We start from the raw sequence: 16,559 nt of genomic DNA, 5'->3' as shown, positions 1-16,559 counted from the left end.
CTAGAGAGGAATGCCGTAAACAACATAGACACCTAGAAAGGAATGCCGTAAACAACATAGACACCTAGACAGTAATGCCATAAACAACATAGACACCTAGAAAGGAATGCCGTAAACAACATAGACACCTAGAAAGGAATGCCGTAAACAACATAGACACCTAGAAAGGAATGCCGTAAACAACATAGACACCTAGAAAGGAATGCCGTAAACAACATAGACACCTACAAAGCAGAACCTTCTTGCAACATTACTGTTTTTCTTATTTTGGTAACACTTTTCATTACTTCTTCTCGTCCAGTGTTCTCTTATACAGCTGTAGTAACACTGTAATTACTCTAGTAACGTGGTAACATGTTGTTAGATTGTTTGTAGTTTTTTGGTCAAACAGCATACATCTGGTTCTATGGTGTAATGTTGATCACGTTGTGGAACTCCTAATAAAGAGGCAGTTGAAACTGAATGCTAGTATTTCCAGATATTGTTATTGTTGTTCTGGGTGTAAGAAATAAAAGGCTTGTTGAGATACATGCAGTTTCAAGAAAAGGCACACACTACTCCCAGGATAACATGACGTTGGTCACAAAGAGACAAAAACACCTGCCACTGTCTAAACCATGGCTGTTCAATGTCGGCCCTGGAGGGCTGAAACACTTCTGGTTTGTATCCTCTCCTTCAATTAAGGGACTCATTCAGACCTGGGACACCAGGTGAGTGCAATTAACTAGCAGAAACAAAAAAACATAACTATTTAGGCCCTGCAGAACTGGAATTGAACAGCCCTGGTCTAAACTGTACCTTTTGTGCTTTTCACACCGCAGAAAGTATAAACACAGCCTATGTGTAGTGCTAATTGAACTATAACTTCTGGGGTTGAATAGTCATAGCTTTTTTTATATATAATAATAGGTTGTATAACCCAACCACACATTTGATCATTCTTAGAAGTGTGAATTAGCTTATGTAGAGGTAGTGGTATTTTCAGACATTGTTATTGTTGCGGGTGTGAACTATTTATTTATTGAATTTGATTTAACCTTTATTTAACTAGGCAAGTCAGTTAAGAACAAATTCTTATTTACAATGACGGCTTAACGAAAGGCTAGAAGGCATGTTGCACTCCCGTGATGCTATTACGGGATAATTTTTATTTGGTTTTAGTATAATGGTTGATGAAAATAAGGATGTGTGGTTTTCTCCTACAAATACGGATATCTGTGTGTGTATCTGTGTGGGTGGTTGGGCAGGAGTCAGGGGGAGGTTGTTGTGTGTAATCTGTGATGTAATTATTCTGTGCCCAGGGATCATGATGAAGGGGACAGAGTCACAGTTTCAGTGGGTTATCCAAGCATGCGACAAAGATCTCACATTAACTAGCCATTAACCATTAGAAGCACAGGAAATTCAATGACTCATGTGGTTCTGGATTGACAGAGCATCACATGCATCATCAAATCAAATCAAATAAAATGTATTTATATAGCCCTTCGTACATCAGCTGATATCTCAAAGCGCTGTACAGAAACCCAGCCTAAAACCCCAAACAGCAAGCAACGCAGGTGTAGAAGCACGGTGGCTAGGAAAATGACATGTAAACTAAATCAAAGGGGTCATCAGGTGTAATAAGAGTTGTTATAATACCTTATTTCTTGTCATGAGAATCTTTATAATTCTCAGAAGATTTAGGTGACTGTCCTCCAGACACAGTCGACTCACAAGTTCCTTTAAATCTACATGTTGAATGTATCACACTGTAATTTCATGTTTTCTAATGAAGGGATGAATTTAGAGGCAGGTTTCACTTTTTTCAATTATTTTGTCCGATCGTATTTTCTCAGGGGATAATGCTGAGTAATGTGCCATAGTGTGTTGTGGCATCAGAGACACCAAGAGTTACAGACTGGATTGTGCAATAGTGAGTGACAAAAAGTGACCGGGAGAGAAAGCAATTCTGTCTCCAGGGATTTTCTGTTATTCATTTGCTGGAACCTAGCATTAACTCTGAATGTACTACAGTACAGGAATGTCAGAGGAAAACATTTCTCCAAAAGTTATCTCTCTGTCTACTTTTGGTTACTAAAAGTTTTTCATCTATATTTTGTTTAATTATTTCAGATACTAGAAGAAAAAGAGTCACCAAAAAAGGTTTAAAATTGAAGAATTTAGAGAAGGTAGAGAATCTATCAACAAGGTACTCTCTCTCTCTCTCTCTCTCTCGCTCTCTCTCTCTCTCTCTCTCTCTCTACACTCTTAGAAAAAAAGGTGCTATCTAGGACCTGAAATGTGTCTTCGGCTGTCCACATAGGAAAACCCTTTGAAGAACCCTTTTTGGTTCTAGGTAGAACTCTTCTGGGTTCCATGTAAAACCCTTTCCACAGAGGGTTCTACAAGGAACCCAAAATAGTTCTACCTGTTACCAAAAAAGGTTGTACCTACCTCCTGCCATGTATATATATACATGGCAGGAGGTAGTGACAAGCTAGCCAGGCACCTGTAACCCTGGAAACTGGTCTAACCTGCTCCCGTTCCAACGGCAGGTGAACAACCGAGGAGTGTTTGTGCTTGTTCCCTTTCCAGAGAGAACTCTTACCAAATACCTGCTTCAAACCTGATGACTCTCTAAATTATACCAATAGTAAACATTTAATTTCCACAGATATTAATGTGTTTGTAAGAAAATATCTTGCATCCTAGAGTACAGTCCTTCATAGTCAGCAGTTACCCTTCTCCACCACATGGTGTCTCCTTGAGTTGCAGTCTGTTAGAATTACATTTAGGATGATGTACCAATCTACCAATCAGCTCCCCTGTTGTGATTCAAACCTTATCCTGTAGGTATTCTGTCTGTGGGTAGCCTTCTCTAGGTGTTCCTGGACACGTGTGTTTGTATTGTGATATGAGTCTAGGATTATAGCCAGTCTCCCCAGAGTTATCTTAGACTAGTACAACGCTGCTACCAACTGTTAGGCAAATTAGTATTTTGCAGAAACTGAACTATGCATTTCTGATTCATTTTGAGTCACAAAGCTGCTCATACATATTTTGGTTGGGAATATTACAGTAACTACAGTAACGGGAGCCAACATATAAAATATAATTATGTGGAACTTAATCGTAGCTTCTGTTTTCATGATGAGGCTTGCGTTATCGATGATGCTTGTCCTCACACATCTCTGAAGTAACTTAATTTTATTTCTAGATAAAACAAATGAAATCTTCTGTAAACAGAGATCATTTTTGTATTTTTACTCCTCAGTTCCCCTTCGTATTAGGGAGTAACCACTAAGATTGTTGAATGTTTAATTACTCCTCAGTTCCCCTTCGTATTAGGGAGTAACCACTAAGATTGTTGAATGTTTAATTACTCCTCAGTTCCCCTTCGTATTAGGGAGTAACCACTAAGATTGTTGAATGTTTAATTACTCCTCAGTTCCCCTTCGTATTAGGGAGTAACCACTAAGATTGTTGAATGTTTAATTACTCCTCAGTTCCCCTTCGTATTAGGGAGTAACCACTAAGATTGTTGAATGTTTAATTACTCCTCAGTTCCCCTTCGTATTAGGGAGTAACCACTAAGATTGTTGAATGTTTAATTACTCCTCAGTTCCCCTTCGTATTAGGGAGTAACCACTAAGATTGTTGAATGTTTAATTACTCCTCAGTTCCCCTTCGTATTAGGGAGTAACCACTAAGATTGTTGAATGTTTAATTACTCCTCAGTTCCCCTTTGTATTAGGGAGTAACCACTAAGATTGTTGAATGTTTAATTGACACTTTTTAAGTATTTTTGTAGTTTGCATTTAACACCACATTTAATGAGCTTTATACAACTTGCTGTAGGCAAAACAGCTATAGGGTCAACCTGAGATCAGGTGTAAACCAGATCCTCGTTGGACCATTTCGACAGACAGACAGACAGACAGACAGACAGACATGGCTCCCTCTGGCTGGACAACCATTATACACACCCATAAACAACTCTGGCTGCAATATCCCTGTTCTGATCTGATAAGGACATTCAGCATCTCAAAAAAAAAGATAAAAAGATATTTCATAAGGTCATTCAGGGATTTTCAGGGACTTTCAGTGATGATTCAGTGATAATACGTTTTTGGCCTTCCAACAACCTGTAGTGGAGATCAGCCAAGTGAGATGGCATGTGTTGTTAGGTGTTGTTTTAACTATCTGGTGGGAGGTATGAAACAGCAGTGACCCCTGTTTTGACCTATGACTCCAGTGATGACCCCTGTTAGTGAGAGAAATGCCTATAATGGACTATAAATCACATAGAGCTGGCCAGCCAACCCTAACAACTCTACCAGGACAGGACAGTTGTTTGTCTGATAGCCACCCTTCATCATTTTATATACGTCCAGATAACATCCATTACAACTTCAGTGAATACGCTAACAAACAAGGTGAAACGTTGATAGGGCTAGAGGTTTTCCTGTTCAGTTCACATGTTTTTTTCATGGTATAAGACTTATAGAACTTAATTGAACAAAACAGGCAGAGTAAGACACATGTTCAGTGCCAGGCCTGTTCTGAGCAGAGCGGTTTCTCCCAAGAGGTATAATGTATCTGTCTAACTGACTGAACAAACCCTGTCATTGTGTGTCTTGACCTCATATGCAGAGACAGTGATTCAGTTACTGGAACTACCCGATTTAGCTGTGAAGCGAAAATATCAATGTTACCCTAAAATATTTGGTGTTATTTGAATGTAAACTGACTCCACTTTACAATCTTCTTAGCAGTATAAAGAACGGTAGAATATGTTTATCCCACTCTCCTTGTCTTTCCCCCTTTCTCCCTAACTGACTAAAGTCTTATCCAGGGCGTTCTGAGCCAAGGAGATCTGATATCATCTTTAGAGGGCTGTGCTCTGAGACACAGAGCGCCTTCTATCCAGACCAAACCTGAGAGACCCAGGGATAGGGAGTGACTACTGCAGCCCAACCCCAGCCCAGAAGACACAGGAACAGAGACAGACAACAGCCCAGTGCCAGGGGACAAGGGGAGACTACAACAGCTCTGCACAAGGGACAGACCACAGCCCAAGATCACATCACCAAGAACAGAGAAAGACGACAGCCACAGACCAGGACCAGAGCACCCAGGGACAGGGAGAGACTAGTTCCAGAGATGGCCTCGGCCGGCCTGGAGATCCTGGGTATGATCCTTTGTGTGTCAGGCTGGCTAGGGGTCATGGTAGCCTGTGGCCTGCCAATGTGGAGAGTAGCCGCCTACATTGGCCAGAACATCGTCATATCTCAAGTGATCTGGGAGGGCCTGTGGATGAACTGTTCTGTCCAGAGCACGGGCCAGATGCACTGCAAGGTCCACGACTCCATGCTTGGACTCCCTGTGGACCTACAGGCGGCCCGAGCCCTGGTCATCGTCTCTATGGTGCTGTGCATCATGGGCATCGGCCTGTCTGTAGCCGGGGCCAAGTGCACCAACTGCAGCTCGGACACGGGCAGCAAGCCTCGCATGTTGCTGGGAGCCGGGGTGACCTTCATCATGGCGGGGCTGTTGCTGCTGACGGCTGTATCGTGGACGGCTAACACCATCGTCTTGGATTTTTACGACCCGATGCTGGAGGAAACGGGGAAGAGGGAGTTTGGGAACTCACTGTATTTTGGATGGACTGCCTCCTGTCTGCTTCTCCTAGGGGGAGCTCTACTCTGCTGCTCCTGCCCCCCGAAAGCACCCCAGGGTGGGAACGGGGCTGGGTCTGGGCACCACAAGGTGGTGAACTACTCTGCGGTCAAGTCTCCCATGTCTGTCAATGGATATATGAGGAGGGACTATGTGTGAGAGAGTGTATGTTCAATGGCTTTAGTATAGAGACAGCCCCTTGAGACTGATGGGACTGATGGGATAACTAGTGTTAGCGACCCCCCTTTCCTGATTGCACACTATAGGGGTAGTGCAGAACAAATGCAGCCATGTGGGATATTTGATTCAGATATAAAGTATAAATGATTGCCGATTAATGCTAGATTGTGTTTTACATATATGATTTCTGTAAAGCTAGAGACATGCATTTATAGAGTCAAATAAATTAGAGAAATATCCTATTCATGTTTTACCTGTTCAAAAATGTGTACTAAATTTCAAATGAATGTTACTCAATGATGAAGATTTAGATCATGAAAATGTTAATGTTGTTTAAAATAATTAAAATAACTTTCCCATTTAATCCTAAGTAAGTTGTGTCTACTCAGAATCTTCTAGCACGACTGACAATGATGATACAAAAATGAAGATAAGTTCACTCATTACCGGGTAAATTACAGCATTTTGCATTATTATCCAGCAGTATGATATCATAATGAGAGTACATCATGCACTGTGCCAGCTAATGTGTGTATACAATAGTATACATCATACTGACAAGCAACTCCTTTTTTGTTAAATTGGCTTATAGCAGGGACATTCCCTTCTGAAAGTAAGGTCTTATCGCAGATGATATAACCACAGGAATGCTATGAATGTGCGGAGGGGTAACTGTGCCTATGGTTAAGGATGAAACTGGCTTAATAAGGTCAGGCTACCAACGGAACACTGAGACAGGACATCCCATTGAAGACACAGGATCTGAAGAAATATACCAAAATATAGGGAAGGAATGCCTGCAGGTCCATATCGCCTGAAATCTAGACAACTCAGCCCGTCTACCGCTCACAAATACGTTTTTTGATTTCAATGCTAATGTGAGCAGCAACAATGTCATTTTTGTTTCTGAAGGGTGCCTTCTGCTGCCTTCCATTGTGCCCCCTGTTCCATTTGGGAGAGTGAAACTGAGCCTGACAAAAAGCAGCCATTTTCATAGGGAGGGGAGGTAGGTAACCCACACTGTGATCATAAGGTGAACTAGCTTCTTTCACAATGCTCCCATTGATGAAAAATAAGACAATGGCTTTATTTACATTATAGTCTAAGAATAAGATAAGGGGAAAACACTTTTAAGACAGTCTTATAGCATAGACTTAAAGTACTGCCTAGGGATGTTTGAGCATCGTACAAACAAGCATAGCCTCCAATAGCTCTATTGTGTTACTCAGTCTGTTCACCTGGGGAGTGTAAGTACCCATCTATAACCATGCAGAGTCCAGTGTATGTGTGTGGGACTTCCTGTGCTGCAGACAGTTGAGACAGTTCAAATAATGGTGAAACCCTTTGGTGCAGAGTGACCTTGAGGAGAGGACACTGTCTGATAACACTGACCCACTCATCACATCAACTCCCAAGCCACAATGACCACTATCCCACTCACTCACTGGGAGATGTTTGTCCACTGGACTGACAGCCAAATAGAAACTTGTCTAACTGTGATCTCTAAATCTGTTAGCCAAACAAAGACAAAAGATAACGGAGTCTCACATTTTGTCAGAAATCTTCAATGGCAGTCAGAAAGAAGATACAATTTACTATGAAATTCAGGCTTGTCTGTTGTCTGAATCATGGCAGTGGAAAACCATGATCAAATGCAGCTTTGCATTTATTCATTGTGCAACGTCATCTCCCAAAATAATGTTATCAGGTACCAGAGAGAGCAGTCATTGGCTCCTGACCCAGGTCATGTCATTTTGAAAGAAAGTGATCCAAGAAAGAGCCCTACTGCTGGGGTTGGAAACCAGATGAAAAGATATTCAGCAACATGGAAGTTTGTTTAAAAATATATTTATTATTGAACCCAACGCAATTCAGCTTAGGCCTTCATTAGGGTATTTGGGTTGGAAACTAGCCAATAGTGCTTGTACACAGTAGGCCAACACAGATTCTCCTAGGCAGCTCTCTCTAAGGGTTAGCAGTAATACACTGAGGTAAACACTCCACAGAGAGCTAAATATGTATCTTGAACTGAACATAATTGTACAATGGTAGACATCTGTTAAACTAACACATGAGTTTATGTTATTCCCAATTCCTCCACTTGTAATTATTACCTTGTCCATTCTTAACCTGTTCGTTATCCTTTAACTATTTCGCTTTGGCCATTTATTGACCTTCCCCTCAGCCCAAACAGTTGGGGATCAATCATGGCCCAACCTTTCAATCATTAATCTGTGCAGCCAAGCCGTTCTCATGCCAAAGCTTGTTCTGGGGGTCGTTGAGAAGAAAGAAAAGAAAAAACATTTGAAAACCTCCTTGGCCAATCGCCATGAGACTCTACCTTCTGTTGGTGGAGTGCTATAAAGATAACTGGGAGTATACAGGTGGTGAGAATTCCAGAGCAGAACCCAGACAGTGAAACCGTTCTGTACGTGAAGTTGAGACAGTGAAGTGAAGAGAGTGAAGACACCTGTAGACTTGCTTACAGAAGAAGGTAAAACAAGAAAATGGCTGTGTTGGGACTAGAGATCCTGGGGATGATCCTGGCTGTCCTGGGTTGGATATTGAGCATCGTGTCCTGCACCCTGCCCATGTGGAGGGTGTCCGCTTTCATTGGGGTCAACATCATCACGGCTCAGACCATCTGGGAGGGCATCTGGATGACCTGTGTGGTCCAAAGCACGGGCCAGATGCAGTGTAAGGTATATGACTCCATGCTGGCCCTCAGCTCGGACCTGCAGGCAGCCCGAGCCCTCACAGTCATCTCCATAGTTGTGGGAATCATGGGGGTGCTGGTGGCCGTGGTGGGGGCTAAGTGTACCAACTGTGTAAAGGACGAGACGGCCAAGGCCCGGGTGATGATCGCAGCGGGGGTAGCCTTCATCGTAGCAGCGCTGACGCAGCTGATCCCTGTGTCCTGGTCAGCCAACAGTATCATCATGGAGTTCTATAGTCCCATCACTCCTGAGGCTCACAAAAGGGAGATTGGAGGGGCTCTCTACCTGGGCTGGGCTGCAGCCGCTTTTCTCCTCATTGGGGGGTGCATCCTGTGCTGTAGTTGCCCCCCACAACCTGAGAAGAGGTATGCAGGGCCGCCCTCGCGGATGGTGTACTCCCTGACCAGGTCTGTGGCCCCTAGCGGCTATGACAAAAGAGACTATGTTTGAACTGACCTGGATATCTGGCAGCAGCTGCTTTCTGCTTTCTGCTCAGCGGACGAAGGACATTTGATACCAACCTTGAATTCCAGAACAGATAAAATGGTGGTGATTTCTACCAATACAATAAAATACTGCTTTTTTACTGGATCATTTTTGATGGTGCTCTGTTGAAGGGGAACACAACAAACTGGACTTGATGTACTTTTATTTTGTACTGTATGCCTGTTTAAAATATACAAAGGTGTTGTAAATATTGTATTGTAATCTTACTATTTGAAAGGAGTTGAATTGAAACCATCTGCATTGTTACATTTTATATTCTATAGACTGAATGAATAACAGCTTATGTTGTGTGTATGTTGGATAACAATATGCCAAACACTGACCGTTTAACAGCTTTTGTTAAGTGTGAAAATATCAACTATTTTGATGTTCGATGTGTGTCAATTTCACAATAAAAACTGTTTCATAAAACTTCATTTTTTCTTCAAATATTTTTTAATATAATGACAGAAAAATATAACTTGTTGCTATATGTTACTTTATACAGTACATTTCATTCACATTATTAAGTGATTTGCTACATGGGAAGTGCCACTAGGTCCTGTGCTACTCGCTATACAGTTTATAAGAAAAGTATGTTTGAATCTCTCAGCTTATATCAGAGAACTGCCTCTGTGTCATTCATTCTACCCAGATCAGGAAATAACAGGCATTTTCCTTCACTGATCCTTGGGTATCTATCCATGGTAATGATGTGTTGAGTTGGATTCTCTTTCATAGCTGCTAGCTAACTGTCTGACTACCATATCTGTTGGGCTTAGATAACAAGGAGCTTGCTTTGTCAGCCCCCCACTTTCAGCCATTCCAAAATGGCCCCCAAAACAATGGGTCTGTTTCATAGCAAGATGGGGATCGGAGAGAGTTATCAACACCGGGTCATGAAAGTCTATTATCCCAGTTTCTGGGGCATAACTAGGGGAGACCCTCCCGGTTGTTAGGAATTCAAGGGCACTGGAGTCAGTGACAGACAGACATGACCGTTAGACCACGTCAAATAGAGTGAACAAGACAGCTTGTTGCCGATGAATTGAGATCAGGCATTCTTATTTTACAAGCTGCTTCAGCTAATGCTGTGAGAGAATGATTGCTCTGAGGAGACAAGATTAGGGCTAATCTATTATTAATGAGTAAAGGGAAATTCCCCCACTTTTCAACCTCATTTTTAATTTAGGTTTAAAATATATATATATATAAAGTTAAAAAGTTCTAACCGATGTCAAAAGCTAAAACATTTTAAAAAGAGTGATTTTCACACTCTATGAGACACTATGAGATTCGTGGTGACGTGAAGAGAAAGATAATACCCTCCCTCTGGCTAGTAACTCCTTGCAGGTTTTGAAAACCACCATTTTTTTTTTTTTACAACTTTTAATCCTACCCTGTGATGTCACAGAGAAGCATTTTTTTGGACCTTCCAGGGCTCCTCCCTTCAGCTGATCTGGGATATAAAGGATACTTGTCTTCCCGGCTGCACCAGAACATCACACATCACAAACTCACAGGTGCTAGGGGCTAAATTAAGTCAATTGGTGTTAGTGTCTCTGACTCTGGCTGGTCTCTTTCTTTCTCACAGATCCTCTGTCAGATCCTCTCAGGTATCTCAGGTGTGACGGAACACGGCGCACTGAAAGGAACACAGAAGGAGCTCCAGCAACAACAGAACTACCACCATGTCTGCAGGGTTGGAGTTAGTGGGGATCGCTCTATGCGTATTAGGATGGATCATTGCCATCGTGTCCTGCACCCTGCCCATGTGGCGAGTAACAGCCTTCATCGGCAGCAACATCGTCACAGCTCAGATCATCTGGGAGGGCCTGTGGATGACCTGTGTTGTCCAGAGCACAGGCCAGATGCAGTGTAAGGTCTATGACTCCATGCTGGCCCTCTCCCAGGACCTCCAGGCCGCCAGGGCCCTCACGGTCATCTCCATCCTCCTGGCCATCCTGGCCGTGCTCATCGCCATCGCCGGGGCCAAGTGCACCAACTGTATTGAGGACGAGGCAGCCAAAGCTAAAGTCATGATCATCTCTGGGGTGTTCTTCATCGTGTCGGGAGTCATGCAGCTGATACCAGTGTCCTGGTCAGCCAACACTATCATCCGGGACTTCTACAACCCGCTGCTGACTGATGCTCAGCGCAGGGAGTTAGGGGCAGCGCTCTACATTGGCTGGGGGGCTTCAGCCCTCATGATCCTCGGGGGAAGCCTCCTCTGCTGTTCCTGTCCCCCTCGGGAGAAGAGGTACAACCCCTCACGGATGGCATACTCTGTCTCACGCTCTACCCCAGGTGGGCCCGGGTTCGAGAGAAAAGACTATGTGTGATGGGACGATGGATGGGACAAGGACTATTTATATAGCAACCAAAAACATTATTCTACACGTGTTTCTAATGGGGCTTCATGAATCCCAAGGAGACTCCGCAATGAAGGGATGTGTTTGTTTTTGCTTTTTTCACCATTGTTTTGTTGGATTTGTCTACGTGTGTACAGTACTTGTCTCTGTAATATCTACTCTGAAGGAAAAGCATAGAAGTTCCAGGGCCGGATTGTGTAAGAAAGAAGGATCATATGCTTTCCATTTGGGTTTAGTGAGAACAAAGGAAATTAAAAATAAGATCAGTAGTCTCTACATTTATTAATTCAATTACAAGGTTTTAAGGGTTGGATTATTAGTGAGCTATGCATATCCATTGAAAATATATCAAGCTCATTTAAATACATACACAAGCCTAATTGAATTAATGACATAACGTTTGTACTTTTATGATTATTCCTGTCTAAGATGTTAGTCATTGAGTCCTTTCATATTTTAAATCACTAACATTTCATTATTTCCGTAGCTTCAGGCAACGACGCTACATCAAATGATATAGAATGTAGAATATTCAATCATTATCTTCTCATTGGCATTTCTCTATGTTATTGCCTCATATAAATGACGCATTGCTTGGGTTTCAGAAACTAAGGAAGGCTGTTAAAAATACTACATTTGACTGATACGTTAATAAAACGACAGAGGTGGGAAAAAAAATGTTTCACTGCAAGAATACAGAAGATTTAACAAAATCAGTATGTTCACAAATACTTTTTTAAGGAACTGTGTTTATTTTTTATGTGGGATTTGAATTTTGTGTTGGAATATTTTTGCATTTTGTTTTGTAAAAGACTTTGTGAAAGAGATGCATTTGTTTGATGGTGATGTTCTATCATCAGTGTGATTGTGTGATGTAAGCATCTGTTTGGATGCCAGGAAGAGTAACGACTGCCTTGGCAGCAGCTAATGGGGATCCTAATAAGATCCGAAATACTACTAACATACAGAGTACTGTAACTGTACTGAATGCTGTCAACTGCACTCCAGATAGATGACAGATGAATTCAACACAGTGTGGATAGTGGTGCACAGAGGGAAGGGAGAACAGGTTGGGAGCAGACGAACTGAAGGCCTCAGTGTTTTGGGGCAATGAGGAGAAATGGGGGCATTGTGCACCTGTGTCCAGCCAGAACAGTGCTACAGTGTGTGTTAGTCCTGCAGTGTTAACTGCACATCACCTGCTTTTTTAATAAAGACAGTTATTTTATGAAGGTTTGCATCTCTATTGGTTTAATTCAGAAAGCAATAATCAATTATGTATATATTTTCCTCTTGTTTTATTTCGTTACCATCTGCACACAGAGGTTCATACACTACCAACAATATATTTGTTGTACTTCAGCAGTTTTGTAATGTTTTTTTTGTAATCCAATGAGAAGTTGATGGATGCTGGGATAAGGATCAGTACATGTGCCAGTGTAAGGTAGCCTCAAATGCAATCCAAGAGGCCATGTTACCGCCACCAATCAGTAACTTTACCACAACAGCAATAAACAATTACCAACAAGATATCACCTCACAGGTGCAGGTGGCAAATGTTATGTCAGCAGAGTAGGAAAAGAAGACTGAAATAAATGATAAAAAGGTAGAATTATATTCAGTAGCAGCAGGCCTAGAGCATATATCATCTTCAATTAAGGACGTAGATGAATCCAAGAAATACACAGGAACCAAATGTCTAATTGTTTCTAAAACCAAATTTGAAGTCTGTTTCCTGCATGCTGGCTGTGACTTTAAGACGTCCAGTCTCATGTTTAAAACACCTCCTGTAGCACCTTACAAATGCTGAAATATTAATTGGGCTCTCATAGTAAATATGGGAGAGAAAAGTCCCTGGAGACTGGAGTCTCACCTTACCAGCACCTTACCAGCCAACTGTTGTCTCTTCCTCCACATATCAATGTCACTTCAAACAAAATATCTATCTAATCACCATGACTGGATCCAGTGATATTAACTACTGTACCGTTTCAGTTTGGCTATAGTCCATTGTTATTTCCTCCGAAAAGGGGGATCACATGTACATTAAAAAGCGAAGATATGCATATAAACAGAATAAGCAGCTCTATAGTTATTGAAGCATGGTGTCCCTACATTTTCCCGTTGATTATTCAAATGACTTTTCAACTGAGTCAAATGCAACCTTTTGACATTGCAACAGAAGGCAACAACCATTCAACTTCTGTAACAAAACTGTATGAACTCCAATCATGATGATTTCAAAGTAATGTCATTTGATACAGTTGAAAAACAAAACCAATGTATTTGTCATTTGCTAATTTGCGTTGTTGTTGTTGGCTGACTGATGGTCCTACTAAATGAAAGTTAGGATAATGGGATCTCTTTCTAAGATGTTTGGAAATCTTGGAAGTGTGATGTCCAAAAGCTTCAGTTTCAAAAGATGTAGATCTGGTGAGAGACTATTATTAAACTGATCACGTTAAGTGGTACCTGCTACATATGCAGTTCAGATGGCTTTTCCTATACAAGACTGGGGCAGTATAGTGTGTTTGAAGGGTGTTAATCATTGATCCAACCTCAGGGTTATTTCAGCAGTATTACCATGGTGGGCTGGAGATCTCTATGCCTCATAAAGTATATTTGGTTTGGGGGGTTATACAGCAGTCATTGCAACATGTTAAATTGAAAGGACTAAGGAAAGTCAAGTTTACACAGTAAACAAAGCATTCTCTCTCTGACATGAGTCATAAAACTGGAGTTCAGAAACAGTGAGAGACTATTATAAGACTGATCACATTTAGTGGTACCTGCTGTGTTACATATGCAGTTCAGATGTCTCTCTCTCTCTCAGCTCTACTCTGCTGGCTCTGGACAGCGAAACCCTGACTGATCACATGACCGATACTGAACTACATGAAGGGACCGAACAGACAGAGAAGTTGCTAGGCACCTGGAGTCCCGAGGGAAAAGGCCTTCCTTTATTCATCCACCATGAAAGGAACAACACAGCCCCTTTGTGTGTCCTGTCCTGTCTACTCTGTAGGAACAAAACCTTAGAAACTACATATTTAGTGTAATGAACAGAGTAGTTAACAAAGGACTGATCTGTGGAAGCTACCTCCAACCATTTCTAAATGTGTTGTTCTGTCTTCCTTTATCTTCTTAAATAAACTGAAAACAAACTAAAGTTATCAGATAATAGTATAATGAAGCAGGTGAGAATAACATCTGTATCTAGGTCCGTCCACACACAGCTAATCATTATAGTTAAAAATATATATTTTTATAGATCGCTTTTGGGTGGTTTACAAACTGTCTTAAAGGGCCAACAGCAGATGAAACAATACCAAAGAGTACTCCCTGCCACCAGGGTCTGCTGAGCACAGACTTGAAAGTTGTGAAAATTCTGTGCAACTTCCAGTTTGAGTTTACAGTAGTAAACTGAGGCTGTACCCTCTTTAAGTTACAGTTTTAACAGTGGCCAAGTAGGCTATTTGGTGGCTACAGGGAAAACTCTAGAACAGCGGTCACCAACCTTTTCTGAGTCAAGATCACTTTCTGAGTCAAAATGCAAGCCGAGATCTACCGCTCAGACATGACTTAAAAAATGTAAACCTATGCAACAATAACGAATTAAAAACAGTACTGTAGCAATGAGGTTTTTGTGCAGTAAGCTATAGGCCAAATGCAATATCATCAAATATTGGTTTTGTTTGAATTGCCCTGTTTGAATTGCCCTGCTGTTCAGGCCATTTTTAATTTGAGGTAGGCTATATGATCACACCGGTAATAGATCCATTGTTGGATTACGTGTGAGGCACAGCTGAGTGAGCATACATTTAAATCTTTTTTCTTTATAACTGGGCTGATGGTGCTTGCATCTGATTGTCAGTTGCAGCAGAGGGAAGAGATGAGAATGAGGGTCCCCCTCTCAACATCCCTTCACTCTCCCTTTCCTCCATTGACACTGTCCAAAACGGGACACAATCTTCCAGCTGATGGCGAAACTCGAGTCTCACCGCATTATTTCTGCCTCATGCACAAATTCATGTTGCTACTCCTATGACCAGAGAAAGTGAAATATTATTTGATATTAGAAATGACCCAAGCCGCTAATAATAACAACAACGCAAGCCTATAGATACACTTTCCTACTCATTCATTACTGCTGCACTGCTTGTTGTAGCGCTGTGGAACAGTGGAGGCTTCTCAGAGGAGGAAGGGGAGGCCCATCCTCCTCACTGAATTTCACAGAAATAAAAATTGTGAAACACTTAAACAGTTATCCTTTTTCGATAAAACTATAATAAATATAATCACGACACCAAATAACTGATTAAAACACACTTTTTTGCAAAGAAGGTCTACAGTAGCCTCAACAGCACTCAGTTGGGTAGCACCATTGTGTAGCCGGAGGACAGTTATCTTCCGTCCTCCTCAGGGTACATTGACTTCAATACAAAACCTAGGAGGCTCATGGTTCTCACCCACTTGCACAGACTTACACAGTAATTATGACAACTTCCAGGGGACTCCATCAGCCTATCAGAGCTTTTCCAGCATGAGCTGACATGTTGTCCACCCAATCAAAGGATCAGATAATTAATCTAGCACTGAAAACATAAGCTACAGCTAGCTAGCACTGCAATGCATAACATGTGGTGAGTAGTTGACTCAAAGAGAAAGACAATAGTTGAACAGTTTTGAGCAAATGTATTTATTCCAAAATGAAGGAGAAGCAAGAGAAATAGAGAGATTTTGTAAATGTTTTCACTTCCAGTTTCACTTACTTAGCTAGCAAATTCAGCCTACTGAAACATCCTGCTCAAACAGAGGTAGTACTATGACTTTCCAACACAACACTGTAACTCTTCCAAGTCAAGGTAAGCTTTTGCTATTACTCATTTATTGCCACCGGTGAAGCTGCTTACTGACTGTACACTAAAGTTACTGCCAGATTTTCGCGGGTTTACTAACGTGTACTTTAGCTAATATGGTGACAACGATGTAGGCTGTTTGTAGAGGTTTGGCTTGGAATGTTTTTTTCACCTGTTAAGGTACAGCTGATTTGCTGTGGATTTGGTGTTTATCAGAGTCAGTAGAAAGGCCTCTTTTGTGTCCTAAGTTTTCATAACTGTGACCTTAATTGCCTTAACGACCA

At 41.6% G+C, this 16,559-nt stretch overlaps 3 protein-coding genes across 3 annotated transcripts; all 3 read left to right on the top strand.

Annotated features, from left to right (window-relative positions):
* Positions 1-4,827: 4,827 nt before the first annotated feature.
* Positions 4,828-6,202, top strand: LOC110507721 (claudin-4-like). The gene has a single exon (XM_021587922.2). The coding sequence runs from the start codon at positions 5,146-5,148 to the stop codon at positions 5,818-5,820; it is 675 nt and encodes a 224-aa protein (XP_021443597.1). The 5' UTR covers positions 4,828-5,145; the 3' UTR covers positions 5,821-6,202.
* A 1,554-nt stretch (positions 6,203-7,756) lies between these two features.
* On the top strand, positions 7,757-9,481 carry LOC110507720 (claudin-3-like). Its single transcript, XM_021587921.2, has one exon. The coding sequence runs from the start codon at positions 8,349-8,351 to the stop codon at positions 9,006-9,008; it is 660 nt and encodes a 219-aa protein (XP_021443596.1). The 5' UTR covers positions 7,757-8,348; the 3' UTR covers positions 9,009-9,481.
* A 1,038-nt stretch (positions 9,482-10,519) lies between these two features.
* LOC110507719 (claudin-3) lies at positions 10,520-12,648 on the top strand. The gene has a single exon (XM_021587920.2). The coding sequence runs from the start codon at positions 10,736-10,738 to the stop codon at positions 11,384-11,386; it is 651 nt and encodes a 216-aa protein (XP_021443595.1). The 5' UTR covers positions 10,520-10,735; the 3' UTR covers positions 11,387-12,648.
* Positions 12,649-16,559: the final 3,911 nt, after the last annotated feature.

Source organism: Oncorhynchus mykiss, chromosome 27 (genome assembly GCF_013265735.2).
Source record: "Oncorhynchus mykiss isolate Arlee chromosome 27, USDA_OmykA_1.1, whole genome shotgun sequence".
NCBI lineage: Eukaryota > Metazoa > Chordata > Actinopteri > Salmoniformes > Salmonidae > Oncorhynchus > Oncorhynchus mykiss.
The sequence above is the reverse complement of the archived record's forward strand: the minus strand, read 5'-3'. Positions and strand labels throughout refer to the sequence as shown.

Excerpts from the sequence above, each read along its gene's own strand:
- LOC110507721 (XM_021587922.2), top strand. The coding sequence starts at position 5,146 with ATGGCCTCGGCCGGCCTGGAGATCCTGGGTATGATCCTTTGTGTGTCA.
- LOC110507720 (XM_021587921.2), top strand. The coding sequence starts at position 8,349 with ATGGCTGTGTTGGGACTAGAGATCCTGGGGATGATCCTGGCTGTCCTG.
- LOC110507719 (XM_021587920.2), top strand. The coding sequence starts at position 10,736 with ATGTCTGCAGGGTTGGAGTTAGTGGGGATCGCTCTATGCGTATTAGGA.